This window comes from Sceloporus undulatus, chromosome 2 (assembly GCF_019175285.1).
Source record: "Sceloporus undulatus isolate JIND9_A2432 ecotype Alabama chromosome 2, SceUnd_v1.1, whole genome shotgun sequence".
NCBI lineage: Eukaryota > Metazoa > Chordata > Lepidosauria > Squamata > Phrynosomatidae > Sceloporus > Sceloporus undulatus.
In genome coordinates, this window is record NC_056523.1 from 277,567,254 (window position 1) to 277,584,099 (window position 16,846).

General features: G+C 40.9%; 1 protein-coding gene across 1 annotated transcript; it reads left to right on the forward strand.

The window, feature by feature from the left end:
* Positions 1–766: 766 nt before the first annotated feature.
* GLRX (glutaredoxin) lies at positions 767–9,525 on the forward strand. The gene is made up of 3 exons (XM_042448053.1): positions 767–1,135; positions 2,963–3,075; positions 7,898–9,525. Exons 1-2 carry the CDS (start codon positions 929–931, stop codon positions 3,071–3,073), a joined length of 318 nt encoding a protein of 105 aa, XP_042303987.1. The 5' UTR covers positions 767–928; the 3' UTR covers positions 3,074–3,075; positions 7,898–9,525.
* Positions 9,526–16,846: the final 7,321 nt, after the last annotated feature.

The following is a 16,846-nucleotide window of genomic DNA, read 5'->3' on the forward strand; positions in this document are numbered from 1 at the left end:
CTTACCATACTGTTGTTTGAGCATAAATCTGATTCTGGGTATTTTTGAGATCTTTTTTCTGTTAACTGTGCAATGCAGCTTGATGGTGCTGCAGCGCACCCACACAACCAGTCAGTGGCTGGGGAGGTGCAGATAGTATCCTGGGCCCTGTTTTGATGTAGTTACACAACTGGGCAAAAGAAACAGAAGTCCCCCTCTTGGTGCATCATCTGGAAGACTGAAGCCCTCCCCCCCCCCCATGTATATTATTAAAATATGCACTATGCCATTGCAAGGATTAACCCTAATCCTGTAGCTAATTGACCATGCTTTCAGGGATGCCAGACAATGCAGCTGGTGAAATACAACCCCAAAGCAGTCAGCCAAGGAGAGGATAGACAGAGTATCATTTGAACGCTAGCCAAGCTTACTGATTTTGATTTGTTAACTAGAAGGATTTACATTTCATCTTTCAGTTCAGTTCTCAAAATAGTTATGCATGTTTATATGGAAGTTGGTTATACCGTGGGATTTGCATATTAGGTAAGCATATACACTGTGAAATTGCTGCCATAAAGTCTCTCTTACAATAATTAACAAGGCAAAAGCAAACACTGTGTGACAAGCCATCTTGTTGTTTAAGGCACTAACCTCGAGTGGGGGAATGACTCCACATCCTGTGTAGGAAATACATACATAATGATGCGATATGTGACTTTTCAGTGTCCTTCCCACTTTAAAAAGCCAGAAACAGAGAAAGGGGGAGGAACTCCTCATACAGGGTGTTGGCTTCAGAGGAGGAGTGCAGTTTGTAGCTCATAAGAGTTTGAGCCGAAGTACAGTTGCTGTTACAACAGAGGTTCTCCGGTTTCCTTGCTGTCAATTTTAGCATTACTGTAAACAGCTGAACTGTCTGCTAGTGGCTGGGAAGTGAGACACTCTATATACAATGGCCCAGCAGTTCGTGAACAGCAAGCTTGCACCTGATAAAGTGGTTATATTTGGGAAGTCGAGCTGTCCTTTCTGTCACAGGGCTTTAGACCTTTTGGAAGAACTTAACCTTAAATCTGGGCACTTGGAATACATTGATCTCTCAAAACGAAGTGATATGGCTGATATTCAGGACTATCTCCTGGAGATTACAGGCGCTAGAACAGTGAGTTTGTTTTTAAAATCTTAATTACTGGATGTGGTGGGAGAGAGAAGACCTCTGACTATATATAAATCTGCTATTGTAATATGTTTTCTAAGCAGTTGTTTCCCCATCCCCATAACCTAACAGGAAAAAAAAGCATGTACTGTGTAATACTTGAAGTATTCTGTATTGTTTTCACTGTGGAAATGTAGATCAAGAAATAACTGGCAAGGTTTATTAAGTACAAACCTTGCTGCTGAGTGTTTTAGCCACTAAACCATGTTGCTTAATTCTTTCCCATTGCTGGATTGCACTTTAGCTCTTACATTCACATTGATATGAATGGGACTCATACCAGGCCATCATGAGATGTGAACATAGGTTTTCATTAAGCATGTGCAGATGTCTCACATGGGATAGATAAGATGTATCTCCATTTCCTAGCAATGATGCAATTTACAGACCTATTTTACAGTCTTCCTCTCATACTTTTTATAAGACACAGTGAATCCTCCTCTTTCTCCCACTATACTTGAGTCACTACCCTGTCTACAGTCTTCTGAATCATGTCCAGAGTGAACAGGAAAGAAGACTGAAATACTTCAGTATATCTTAAATGCTTCAAATCAAGTTTTGCATCTGTGAAATGGTCTAGTTGCTTTATTGAACACCTCAACAAGAAATTGCAGTTTCTGAAGGCCAGGTGGCAAATGTTATGTGTATCATCTTCTGATGAGTTCATTCTCATGAACTGAATGGGAAGTCCGTCTTCCCATTCCAATATTCTAGCCATGAACTCAACTGGCTTGATATTTTAACTTGCTCATGATGAGCAAGATGCCTCGAGCAAAACACAAGAATGAAAACTGAATGATAAAGCAGTGGAGTGATATTTATGCATCCTGATGTTTATTAGCCTCGGTGGGTTGCCAATTTATTTTTACTGGCTCTGTTCCTGAGTCTGATGAATATCAGACATGCAGAAATCTATCCAGAACTTATCTCTCTCCCCATCCTCATCCTATTCCTCTCTGTTATAGAGGTAGACTGGAAAATTGCTTACTAAATTATTGAGTGTAAAAATATGCACTGGAAACCTTCTTTTTTAGGCACACTGAAATGAACAGATTCAAAGTATGCAAAGGTATGGTTGCTTTCTTCAGACTCTCACCAAAAGAGCTGAATAAATTGTTCCTTAACATAGTTGAAAACAGACCTAGTTTAAAATCTATGGATCATGGTGCAAAATGAGATGCTATGGGAGGATGTTAGCATTATGTTTGTATTTTAATCAGTGAAAAACAGGTATTGGAGCTACCTGCATGCCAGGAATTATAACCTGGAAAAGCATAAGCAAGCCTAGGGCTTAGAATATTTGTTGGTTCACCTTTAAACAGATTTCATGATGGGAATCATTCAAAGGAGAAGGGGGAAAGCACAGGGAAGGAACTTCCTCTTTCATTGTTATGCAAATCTAGACAGTGGAGCTTGAGACCTATAACACAGTGACCTCAGTGGATTCTCTACTTTTAGGCAGGGTTAAACCAGGCTGTAGAAATTCAACCTTTTTCTAAAATTTTGAGCCCCACACAGAAAATTGGTTTAAAATACTGTTATCCATCTATTCTGGGTAGATGTGTATTACATAGGAATGGTGGAATTTGTAGTCTAACATTTTTCCGCACCAGATTAGGAAGGTGAGAAACTGCTATTGTACCCCTCTACCCTGTCTTTATTTTTGCTGTTGTTCTGGTTGTCCTACCTTGGGCTCCACTATTCCTAGGATGCTGTACTTCTGAACTGTGTTTCTATGCTGAGGAATACTAATAGCTTGCTTCCCCTTTTCAGGTACCTCGTATCTTTATTGGATACACCTGTATTGGTGGTTTTACAGACCTAGATGCTCTGAAAAGGAGTGGAGAACTTGAATCCCTGTTAAAGAAAATTGGGGCCTTATGAAGGTGAGAAACTGAGTACACCATCCAGCTAATTCAGAAGGAAGAAGAAATCTAGATGCAGTGCTCAAGAGAACTAATTTGTGCAAGAGGCTTGTCATGTGTAAGCATATGTATAGTCCAAACTGACGCCAGCACAACTTTCCATACACAACCTGCGTGTAGGTGGCTGCTTGCATAAAGAGCTTAACACATGGAGTTCCACCTATGGAACTGCATGCAAGCCTGTGTTTGTTCATAGGCATTTGCTGTCACTCTCATGAATAGTCCCTAATCTGCATGGAGATTCTTTAAAGAGCATTATTCAAGAAAACTTTCTATGAGATATGAAGTATGCATTTGGCTGCAAGAAAACAACAACATTAAAATATGAAGAGCAATTGTTGGCATCTTGTGTGACTTTAAATAATTAAAAATAAATTAGACAGCTAGCATCTTCCCTGTGGCTAGTTATTGCAAATAGTCATTTCTGGGATTATAGTAGTACAGCCTTCCTCAACCTGTTGCTTTCCAGATGTGTTAGATTACAGCTTCTACCAGCCTCGGCTAGTGTGGCCAGTGGATAACACCAGATTGGGGAGGGCTATCCTAATGCAATAGGATCTGAACACTATCCCCCAGAGACTCGTTGGGATTTTTGGGGTAAGGATGGTGGATAAAATACTCCCAGGTATGTTATACATTTTATGACTAGATCAGCCTTTCCCCAGCCCGGTATATTGTGCTACAATTCCATCAGCCTCAGATAGACTGTGTAATAGACAGGGATTATGGGAGTTGTAGTCCAAAATACTTCTCTTCTGTTCTAGACACTTGAACCGTTGATTTGGGACTATGCAGGGGTTTGCAAGTTTCTGATCAGTAAGGAATAAACTGCTGTTGCCAAAAGAGGAGCAACAGCTGAAGGTCATTCCCTTTCAAAAGATTATTGAGTGTGTGTTTTGATATCCTGATTTCAAAACTATGAACAGCTAGAGAAAAGCACTGTATGTGACTCTTTTTCTGATTCACAAACACCTGGGAATTTAACAATCCACATGTCTGTTATAAATTTCCAACCTCTGTGTACTGCATAAATACTTTTACTAGGTTTTATCCGCACTACAGAAATAATTCAGGGTGACACCGCTTTAACTGCCATGGCTGCATGCTATGGAATGCTGGGAATGTAATTTTGTGACTGTGTCTCTGTATTGAGAGCTGTTGAATAATCTAGGCTGCAGCCATAGCAGAAATAATCCCATTTGATAACATTTTAATTGCCATAGCTCATTGCTATGAAATTCTGGGTATTGTAGTTTTGTGAGACATTGAGTCTTCTCTGTCAGATTGCCCTGGTGCCACAATCAATTACAAACCCCATAATACCATAGTATTGAGCCTTGGCAGTTAAAGTGGTATCAACCTGGATTATTTCTGCAGAGTGGACACAGCCCTAGTCAGTGTAAAATAAAACATTTCTGGGGAAAGGGGATGTTCAGACCCTGCTAGGGTGTGTTCCATCTGAAACAGTGCACTCCTGGACATTTCTGTAAATTAGGAATTGGATTTATTTTTAAATAATGGGGCAAAAATAATTTAAGTGAGCAAACACACACACACACACACTTATACACATAAATACACATAACTCCTTTACAGCCAGTCATGTTTCATGCCTCTTGCACTAGCCCACTCCCCAAAAAAGGCTCCTGCATCCCCTTAATTTTTTTTTTTTTTTTGTAACTCTCTCTCATGGAAAGCTAAATTGCATTTAGCTTCAAAATAATCCCTTTTAAAAACTATTAAATAGCACAAGTTTTTCAGGAGAAATTTATTATCCCATAAATTTATATAAAACAATTTTGCTCTCCTTCCTCGCTGTATTAAGAAATTATCAGAGCTGGTGAGGAACTACAGGTTTTTGTAGCTTCAACTATTTTTTGAAGAAGGTTGGGAGGTCGTGTCATTATCAGGATTCAAGGAGAGGGATAGATGTCATCAAGGCCCTTAGGCTTGCCATATCCCGCCTGGGGGCGGGACTTTCCCGGTTTGGGGCGGGGCCACATGGTCCCACCCCTGGTTTAGCCCCTCCCCCAGGACCTCCCCCCCAGCAAGGCCCTGGAGGCAGCTCCACCCCTCCCTCCCCATGGCTGTGTGCCACCCTCCCCGCCTAGCTTAGCCTAGAGAGCAGGGCTTCAAGACATCTGCCACTCAGAGCTATTGCCAGCCCACTTGGTATATATACCCTGCAAGAGGCATTACTTTCAGGTTACAGTGAGCAAAGGAAAAAAGGCCATCAATCGTTCCTGTTTCACTGGGAGCCTAAATGCCTCATCTTTTAAATGTCTACCAGGTCAGTATTCTTGTAATTCTTGATCACAGGATCGTTTTTGAGGCCCTAAACACCTTTCCTTGTAATATGCAAATTTCTCCCGAAGCTGACCAATGAGAAAGAAGCAATCAGCCCTCCTCCACTTGGGTTGGTTTTCAATGGCTTGGAAGGAAGAGATTTTGCCTTGCTTGTAAATAGGAAGGGCTTTAGGGTAGCAAAAGGCTCCAGAAATAGTTTGACCCTCCCTTAAACATCCATGGCTCAGTGCTATGGGATTCTGGGAATTGTAGTTTCTTGTGGCACCAGAGCTCTTTTGACAAAAGGAAGCTGAATGGTCCACAGAGGAGGCGGGGGGCAGAGCCTCTTGCCAGCAGTCTTCGGTGGAAGAGAGGAGGCTGATGGTCCTGGCCACTTCCCTTGGCTCCCTCCCTCCTCCTCCTCCTCCTCCTCCTCCAGCCGAGGTGAGCTTCTCATTCACTCTCCCTGGCTTCCCCCCCCCCCCTCTGCACTTTGAGACCCCTTTAACTGCCAAAGCTCAATGCTCTGAAATTCTGGTGTCTGTGAGGCATTTGGCCTTCTCTGTCAGAGAGCTCTGGTGCCACAATAAACTACAATTCCCAGGATTCCATAGCACTGAGCCCTGGCAGTCCAAGCAGTGTGTTTTGGACACAGAGATCCTCCAAATGAATCCAGTCCCTAGCTTTTATATCTCTCACACACACTACAGGAATAATAACCCACTTTGAGACTGCTTTAACTCAGTGGTAGGGAATCCTGGGAATGCTAGTGTTTGGGAGACATTGAGACTTCTCTGTCAGTGATGGCTCTGAGGCCACAATAGACTACAATTCCCAGGATTCCCCAGCACTGAGCAGTCTCAAACTGGACCATTTCCTCAGTGTGGATGCAGCACCTGGGGAGGAATCCTGGGCACTGCAGTTCAACTACGTTTGGAGGGTTATGGGACTCCCTGTCAGAGATAGCTCTGGGGCCACAATGTACTACAATTCCCAGCATTCCCCAGCACTAACCCAGGACAGTTAAGTCACTCTCAAACTGGATTATTTCCTCAGTGTGGATGCAGTTTTGGTGAGGAACTCTGGGCATTTCAGTCCAGCATTGTTTTATTTCTGCAGTGCATTTTTTAGACCAGAGACAAGGTGACCAGGCATCCTCCTCCTTTTCCAGGACACGTCCTCTTCTGTCAAATTTCAAAATGTCCTCCATTTGGATCATGGCTAAGAAGCATGGATTTATAATTACATGGGTGTTTTTAGCTTTTATTTTTGGCCATGTCCTACATATTTTTGCTTGGGTGCCCTACATTTTGGGGTGAGGGCATTGGTCACCTTGGTCAGAGAGCTTTCCAGGGGTTAACTGCCATTCTGCTGTGGTGCTGGAACAAACCACCATTCCCAGAATTCCATAGCATTCAGCCAAGACAGTTAAAGTGGTCTCAAACCAGATTAATTCTCCAGTGTAGATGCAGCCCAAGCCTTTTGCCTCTCTTATGCCTGAGATTTCAAAGCCCAGCCTTGGCACCACAACAAACTACAAATCCCAGGATTCCATAGGATGGAGTGATGAGAGTGAAAGCAGTGTGGCAGCAGCCTAAGTGTGCTTAATGCAGTTCTTAAGATGGTGCACCTCTTGCCTACAGAGTCTCACAAGACTTTTTTGTTTAACAACTTGTACCCATTAACTCCATTTCATGTCTCCTTTATTTAGTGGGGAGGAATACAGACAAAACAAGTCAAAATGAAGAAAAACCAAAGTCCCTTGACCAAAGGGTTTGGTTGTGGAATAAGCCTCTGAAATAGGCAAGAGGCAATGTTAAAATAAAGCCATGTTCAATGCTCAAATGTGCTGTTTGGAATGGGGAGAGGGGGGTGGCCAGAAAGGGAAGTACATTTCCGTGATCTGTCTACAAATAATGTCAAAATGTCCTCCATTTTGATCATGCCTAAGAAACATGCATTTATATTAACATTTCTAAAAAAGCCTCAGTTTTTTTTGCGTGTCCTCCATTTTTATAAAATGTGTCCTACATTTGAAAATGTTGTCCTGCATTTGTCCTACATTTGTCCCGGTTTGGAGGTCCTCACTTATGGCAACCCTACCCTTCTACCTCTCTCCTCTCCCTCCTCTCTCCTTAATCTGGAGAATGGACAATTGAATGAGTATACAATATAATCTACTGTACTAGATAGTTCATTACTGTCCCAAACCTCATGTAGAGAAATGGGGCCACACACTCATAGCATATTTTCCCACCAACATGAAATTGGTGCTAGCTTGTGAGATATTCCAGTAAGTAGCGAGACCTTGCAAAGTTAAGGGAGACAAGAGCAGTTGTTGGTTGCTTTCATATTCTTGAACTACAACTACATTTCCAACAGTGTGACCTAATTGCTACTTGGTTTTTTTCATAGGTTTGTTTTCTCTTAAAGTGGTGCTCAGCTTCAGTTCCTGGAAACGTTTCTATAGCCTTACCTTGTTATCTTTCATTTTCAGAGCAGAGACGCCTGTAGTCTGGGACTATCTTATGCCGCAACAGAAGATTTTGGAAATGCAACAACAGTTGCCCACCTCCTGTTTTATTCATTGTCTACGTTGCTTAATGCACATTTCCAAATAGAGTGGTGGCGGTGGTGGGTGCTAGCTTTCTAAAGATATGATTGTAAAACTTTTATGCATGTCAATATCCCTGCTAGTAAACAGAAGTGACCTAGTAGAATAAAATGCTTATACTAACAGGAAGTTTAATTATCTTGTTCATCACACCAAATTGTTTTGGTTTACTTTGGTACCATTCCTTCACTTATGTGCATGTCCAGCTATGATTTTACTCTGTTCAATACATACAGATTAGGCCTCTGCTCTCGGCTTTCTTACTTGCTCTTCTAAACTAGCTCTTCTCCTCCTCTAATTTCTCTTTAACATTTATTACAAATGTGGGCTGCCCCTTCCTAAGGCTCTGAGAGAGCAAGAGAACTCTGTTAGCTTAACCATCTACCATTCTGGGCAATCTTCACAAAGACATGTTCCAGGGGCTATAACTCAAGATAGCTTCCTCTGTCTGAATGACACACACCACACCTGCAACTGTGGGCTACAGCTCTGATGACACTTAGGACTCTTGCCTTCTGACATGGAGTAGCACATGTGAAAAGAACTTTGGGATTATTTTTGATAAGTTTAATACAGCCTAGCAGTGTGATGCTGTGGTAAGAAAGGCAAGTAATATTTTACCCTGCATTAACACAACCAATGTTTCAAAGATAAGGGAAGTAATAGTCCCCCTATATTTAGTGCTAGTCTGGCCACACCTGGAGTACTATACTTAATGCCTCATTTTAAGAAGGCTGTAGACAATTTGGAGTGGGTTCAGATGCGGTATGGAGAATAAAACATACAAGGAAAGTTTGAGGGAGTTGGGCATGTTCATCTTCATGAAGAGAAGACGGTGTGTGTGACATGATTGCACTTTTTAAATATCTGAAGTGCTACCGCAGAGGAGAGTGCAAGCTTGTTCTCTGCTGGCCCAAAGGGCCTAATAGTTTTAAGTGAGAGGAGAGTAGATTTTGATTGATTATTAGAATGAACTTCTTGATTCTATGAATTTGCAAATGGAATCAATTACCTAAAGGGTATCTTCAAAGATTGCTACCTGATAAAGATTGTCTAGCTGGAGTTCCTGCTCTGAACAGAGCGGTTGACTTGGTGGACTATAGAGCCCCTTTGAAATTATAATTATATGTTTCTTGAACCTTCTGTGAGCATGACGTTTATGTGACATCATTCAGCATCATCTGGCCTAATTCCATCCTTTCTTTTCTTATCCTAGTAATTCTTTAGTGTTGTTCCACAGGGCCAATTTTTTGTTCATCATCTGGCCAGTAAACTTAATTTTAGACATGATGTAGTACTAATGTTTCATCACTTAACAGCCATTCTCCTGATTTTTGCTGTTTAAAGTGAACCTTTTTACAAGGGAGAAGCTACCTAATGCAGTGATACTCAAATTTTTTACCCTTGGGACCCGCATTTACATCTCCATGCAGATGTCCCACCCTACACTCAATATAGTAAATGAATAAAAATATTTTATTTCATGTGCATATTTTTATTTGTAGATTCATGGTATATTCATATTCTACCATTTGATAAGGTAATAACATCATTCAAATTACAACAATTTTATTTAAGTAAAATTCAATATTTAACTCAATGTGTGTGTAAATTTTACACATGAAAAGGTTTGGGAGGAGGAGGAGGAGGAGGAGGAGTTTTGTGTTTCCCTTGAGCAACTCTCTCTCACACACACCCTGGGCATCCCACCCCACTGTTTGAGAACCACTGACCTAATGAATACAATAGAGGAAGTGTAAGTACAGAGGAAGCTACCTTAGACTGAATCAAACCACTAGCCAATCTAGCTTACTCTTGTCAACTGTCTGGCAGCAATTTTCCAGAGTTTCAGGTTGCATACATTCCTATTCCTATCTAGAGTTTGTTTTCCCCCCCATTCATGTATGAACTAGACCCAACCTGGCTTTCAAAATCAGATGAGATTTAGAGGTGCTCAGGGTGATATGACATAAAAAAAACCCTTAAAACTATGCCTTCAAGTGTTGTGGTAGGTCCTTCAGCCTTATGTCATATGCACAGTTGTAGTGTACTAGTGTCTAAATACTCCTTAGATTAAAAAAAAAAAAAAGTAAAGGAGAGGATTCTTAGCCAAGGGTACTTCTACACATAAACTGCATTGAGGCACTGTCTCCCTACCTTGTTTGTAGGCTGAAGTTGTGGGCTCCATCACAAAAACAACATGTGGGTTCTAATTCCTAAGACTTGGGTGTGGCTACTTCATCTCATTTTAAAGAATACATCACGTCGGTAAATACAATACTGTACTTCAAATTATTTCATTTAGCAATGAAAACATGACTGCTTAAGAGCTACTAAATATTGAGTGAGATGCTATTGTGGGGGTGGCCACCTTCTCAAACCCACCCCTGCTTAGTACACACATAGAAACTTGAACAAAGCTTTCAGTTGTTCTGCATGGAACAAGGCTACATGTCTATTAAACATACAGCTGACTACAACTTTAGGAAAGCAACTGTTTCATAAACCAATGTTCGACTAATTTTCTTGCTGCTTGAAGCAACTGAATGTTTTATAAATAGTGTAAAACTGGTTTTGGGGTTAAATTCCTTGACAACATGCCAGAACCTGAGCCATGGGTTCCGTCTTATTAAGTGTGCTGCATCCTACTGTTAGATCAGGTACCAAATACGAATTAATATAAACTACCTGGAATATTTCTATCGATAATATACAAGCAATAATGGTGTTTTGTAATCCTTGTGATATCTGTTAGAAAACTGTGATATAATGGTTAGAAGACATGTTGAAATCCTCTTAGCCATGAAGATACCTGAGTGACTTGGCACCATTTACTATCTTGTGTAAGCATCCTCACTGGGTTGTTAAAGATAAAATCTGTGGAGGAAGGACCACAGCTGGCTTTTATTTTTTAGTGCCATATACATAGGCACTAGGGAGTTACACCTTCATGTCTACTCTTTTGGACCTTGCAGACAGAAGTGCCCATTACTGCCTTCTGCAAGGTCCCCATTCTGGAAGACAGCAAAGACTGAGGGCTGCCTGCCTTAGCTTTGTCCTCTTGATCTCTCTCCCCGAAAATAAATCATACCCATAAAATAAGCCGTAGCAGGATTTCTAAGCGTTTGCGCAATATAAGCCATACCCCCAAAATAAGACATAGTGATAGGCCCGGCATGGAATGGAAGGAGGCGGGAAGGGAGCAGAAAGACTGGGGTCAATGGCTCTAAAGGAAATGGAGTCACAAGAAATTCGGGATGGAATTCCAGGTTTGGAGAGAGATGACGATGTTCCAGAAGAAGACAACAATATTTGAATAAATGTTGATTGTTGTACTGTACCACACTTAATAAAAATACGACACCCCCTGAAAATAAGCCATAGTGTATCTTCTTGAGGAAAAATAAATATAAGACAGTGTCTTATTTTTGGGGAAACTTGGGCCTGTTACAGACAGGCCAAAATAAAGCTGCTTCGAGTCACTTTGGAGGTATGGTATTTCAATGATGCATGAGTCCTAGGAGTCCAAAAGCCACACCAAAGCTGCACTCCAGTCCTTAGGACTGGAGCATGGCTTTGGTGCGGCTTTTGGACTCTTAGGACTCATGCATCATTGAAATACCATACCTCCAAAGTGACTCAAAGCAGCTTTATTTTGGCCTGTCTGTAACAGGCCATGGTAACTACAGGGGTGTTCCTGGACTTCTTCCAACAACTCATGAGCACCCAAGAAGGAAGGATAAGCGACCTGACTCTGGGGGCGGAGTAAGAAATAACTTTTCAGGCTATGACTGTCAGCTATCTTATAATTATTGGCTGTGTCTTGCTCAATTTAAGTGCTAGATGTTTGAAATTTCAACTCCTGCTCAGACTTGATAATAAATTGTACATTTCAGATTCCTAGTTTTGGGGGTTGGGATTCAGAGAATATATGGAAGTATCAGGATGAAACGTTTTCTGATGACAAGCTGTATTGGGGAGCCAAAAGTAAAACTGTTTTAATTGCTCAGGTGATGTTAAGAACTTCTGCTTGGGTGGGATACATTCATTTTATTCCTCTTTAGAATAATAGACTGGTATAGCATTCTTAGAGCCAGCCTGGTGTATTAGTTTGGGAATTGGACTAGGGCTCTGAAGACCAGGGTCCAAATTGCTGCTCCACTATGGCATCCCATCAGGTGACCTTGGGCAAGTAACATACTCTCATCCTCAGAAGGAGGCAATGGCAAATACCTTCTGAATAAATACTGCGAAGAAAACCCCACCTTAGGGTCACAATAAGTCAGAAACGTCTTGAAGGCACAAAATAACTATAGCATTCTCAGCATAGATTTGGACAGATTTGCCTGACAGGTATTACTTTCACATTATGGTAAAAATGAATGATCAGATGACTTGGAATTAATATGTGGAATTTGTATTCTCAGATGACAACAGGAGATGAAACAACATAGATGGGTGACACCCAGAAAAGGAGGAGGAACATTTGTGGGAAATCCTTCCACAGTACCACTCCTACTTCACAAATCAAATTTACTTACCCATAGCTAGTCATTTTATATAAATGTTTTCTCTACTCTTTCTAGCTGCTATGTTTGCAGGCCTACTTTATTTCTTTCAATAGGCACCAAAAGGGCATCCTACTGCTGTTGAAGAACTGATACATTAGACTCTGTCATTTTAAAAGTCTATCCTGTAGCTCTGGAATGTTCTGCATGTATTTTCCCATATGTTTGCCTGTACAAAGAACATACAGCCCCGCTAGCCTTTTCTGCATACCTTTGAGTAAAAGGAAGCATTCATAAATGTCAGGTGACTGTGCAACATTTGACACACCTTGATGATAATCAGCCTGTTTTCTTGTCAGCTAAGCTATGTAAAATTCAGGGTGACCTAACTTTTCTACCCATGAATGCTATTGAACTTTGGAAGGTTTTCAGATAAGAAGTCACTATTTTGTGAATGCTCTTAAGTGCTGTAATTGGGTCATTTCAATTTTGCTATTTACAGACAGAGTATAATTTTAGGGTTCTTATATTTTAACAAATGATTCTACAATGATGCCACAGTAAAAAATGCAATTTTAGCTGTATTCATGTATTAGACCCCAAGGGTCTACTACAGTATGATATAATTCTCCATCCTAAGAACTACACAGATTGTTCAGAAGCTGTTTGTTGTGTTACAGCTGTTGTTCATGAGAATTTATCCATGCTTCAGTTCTTTAATGAATCATAAGCATAGATAAAGCCTGCAGTAGGTTATTGTCAAAGCCTGAAGTTTTGCATGATGCAGTTCAACAGAAAATGAGAAATTTTGTAAGAGCAGAACAGCTTTGTGTGGTTCCTTTTAAGAGAAATTATTAGATCAGAACTTGTAAATTGTTGAGTTACAGAAGATGGGGTGTGAAATTGAAAGGCAGGGTTTTCCATGTGTCCTTGGTGTACATTGAGAGCCACCATGGTGTAATTGTTTGAGCACTGGCCTACTGACTCTGAAGACCAGGGCTTGAATCCCAGTGACCTTGGGCAAGTCACACTCTCTCAGTCTCAGGGGAAGATAATGGCAAACCTCCTCTTACCAAGAAAACCCTGTGATAGGGTCACCTTAGGGTCATCATGTTGGAAATAACTTGAAGGCACACAACAATGGTGTACCTTGCACAATTAATGATAAACCATGGCGGGTTACAGACGGGCAGGGGAAGACGTCTTGGAGGTGTATTCTGCTGAATACGGAGCCTCCAGACCACCCGTCCTGGGGGCGTGGCTCAGGTGTATGGGGCTTCCACATGGGGGGCAGTGAAGACGCCTCACCTGGGGCCGTTTCTGACCCGCAGTTTCCATACCGCCGCCTCGCAGGACGCTGCAAAGAGAGAGGCAGCTTCCGCACGGGCGGCCAAAAACGGGGCTTTTTTTTCTTTTGCTGGCTGGCGGATGCGCAGCTGCACAGCTGCGGCGCTCAGCACCGGCGGCAGAAAGCATATGTGCACATTTAAAGCGCCCAAGCCCCTTTAAACTTTTTCCCCCGCCCAGGCCAAGAACAAAGGCGGTCTCCTGCCAGCTGGTGATCAGCTGGTGTTGGCATCCTTGTCCGCTTGCACATTGCCAATGTCACCAGCATCATGGATGCCTCCTCTCCTTTGGTCCCCGCGCTCTTGCTGAATCTGCAATGCACAGCCACAGCTGTCGCCGCTGCACCGCTGTCCCCCTGCCATCCCCCATCACCTCCCTTGTACATATGTAAATATTTAAAGTTTTAGCGTTTTTTTATTGTTAGGTGAAAATGGCGCAGGAATGTGTGTAGGGGTGCACTTTAAATTTCAAACTTTCCACGATTCTAGCAGCGCATGCGTACATGCAGCTCTAGGGTTAGGGTTAGGGTTAGGGTTATGAGTCTTAAAATGCGCTGCAGCTGTGCTGCAGCTTCCACACCTGCATGGCAGCTGACGCTGCAATTAAAGCCTGACTGCAAACTGCGCATGTTCCAGGACCCCGACTCATTATGTGACGCAGCAGACACGGAGCTTTTAAATGGGCAACTTAAATTAGCGGCGTAGCAATTCTGGCGTACCGGTGCAGCAGCTTACAGACGGAGATGTGCAGCTGTGCACTATATAGAAAAGAAGCGGGGAAAAGCAGCACCTTTTTAATGCCGCTTCTTCCCTCTTGGGGCGTGCGGGGGGGCGTGTTCATGGCAGCATTCAGGTAAGGGCCGTCTGAAGGCTATACCTTCATGACGTCATGAACACACCCCTTTTTGCCCGTCTGCATCCCGCCCATATGTATGTGAAACCATGAGTGTAAAACCTTTGGCTTTTCAAAAAAAAAATTGGCTTACCATTGCCATCAGACCCACCTAGCTTTGTCACTGGTAAAGGACTATAGGACTTGTAGTCCAAACTCCTGAAGTTACAAAGGTCCCTACTCCCTTTAAATGCATTATAGATGTGTCATTTTGGCTCTCTGTGATGATACAAATATTCATTTTTTGAACTGGAGGCATTTAGTTTAATGAACAAATAACCAATGAAATGAAATGAACACTTAATAAAAACATTTTATTATGTTTTTAATGTGAAGTAGTACAGTTAAATCTGGTGAATGTAAAGCACTTTCTAACTTCTGAAATTATTTTTTACATTTTCAACACATGCTATAATAAAATAAGTACAGTCCTACCCCTGTGTCCATGGGGGATACGTTCCCAGACTTACCGCAGATAGTGTGAAGCAGAGATAAAGGCAAATGCTATGTTTCTGCTAGAAGTTGACCATAGTGTCACACTGGAGAACCTCCAGATGCCTAGAGAGACCTTTTCTCCAAGATGCAGTTAAGTGAAACCATAGTTACTGATCCCACAGAGGCAGGGGGTCGGACTGTATTTCTTTTACCTAAAACATCCTTTATTTTGTGACAATTCTGTAACAAAGATTCTTATTAAGATTCTAGAATTTCCTCTCTACAACCTCCATGGTGGTTTGAAATGAGCGCATAGTCATAATGTCATTTAAGAAATTATAACAGTCTGTTATTTGAAATGATTCTCTTACAAAAATAGACTTTTAAAGTAATCCCTTCAATATGTGAACTCTTAAGTGCCTGCTTACTAATAATATTACTGGAAAAACAGAAGTTATTGCAGTTTCTCTTTCAAAGTAGATGAGCACAACAACCCTATATATTTATCTTCTCAGAAGTAAATACCATCAAATTTATTAGGGTTTACTTTTAGATAAGTGGACAGTTCTATTAATTGGCCAAGTATCTTCAAAAGAGAACTTTAGGAAAGTTACATCTAGACCCTGTATCTATGGAAGGGATAGCAGCATTTAACAATTTGAGAGGGGGTTATGAAACAAAGCATGTGCATGACAGAGAAATTGTGAGCTCTGTGCCACTTTTATGGCTCACTTGGTAAATCAAGCTACACATGAATTTTTCAGACCACTAGTTATAAAAATAAAAATGTCTATATTGGTATCCTATAGGCTCACTCATATTCAGGTGAAAGAAATGTAAAACTGTACAAATGTCTTCATGTAACATACTAAACTACATGAGAATCAATGACCACAAATAATGTTCCATGTGTAGTTTCCAGTCCTTAAAAAAACCCACTAGTTCCTCTGAGTTCTAGGGGGAACCACTAGTGCAGGAACATTAGTGGTTCTGTTAATTTCCATCATTTTACATATAAACACTTTTATACCAGCAGTAGTGCACCATAGCAGGCCATAAAACCTAGGTTGGAGTATAAAACTTAGGTTGGAGTATAAAAATTCTGAGTTTAAAATATAAACCAATAGCAAACATCATTGTGTTGCTACCCACTTCCAATATTCTAGAACAAATTTTGATTTCAAAACTTCTTTGCTTAAGAAGATTAGTCCTAGGTTTAAATGGCAAAAGCACTGGAATAAATTATTTGATGTATTTGTCACTTAATGGAGGTATAGTGTGCAAAATCTGTATCTAGCACATGCAAGAAAAGAGTGCAAGTTAGAAATTATGAACTATTTTTTGTGCTTGCATACTCGGCAAGTAAGTAGATTATGGAATAAAAGAGAAATCTCCAGGCTTACCCTACTGACTTACAAAGAATGTAATTTAATTTTACAATTAAAGAAACAATTTGTAACTGATGCTACGTAGTATACGTTCATATTAATTGCAGTATGTTAAACAAAAATGAGAAAATGCTTTTTAAAGCCTTCATATCATCCCACCTATTAGAAAGATGTTTCTAGTAAGAGCTTCACAAATGCATAAATTTCTATATATATATATATATATATATATATATATATATATATATATATATATATATATA

Coding starts and splice junctions, on each gene's coding strand:
- GLRX (XM_042448053.1), top strand. CDS start 929: ATGGCCCAGCAGTTCGTGAACAGCAAGCTTGCACCTGATAAAGTGGTT. Junction 1,136..2,962: donor AGATTACAGGCGCTAGAACA/GTGAGTTTGTTT, acceptor TCCCCTTTTCAG/GTACCTCGTATCTTTATTGG.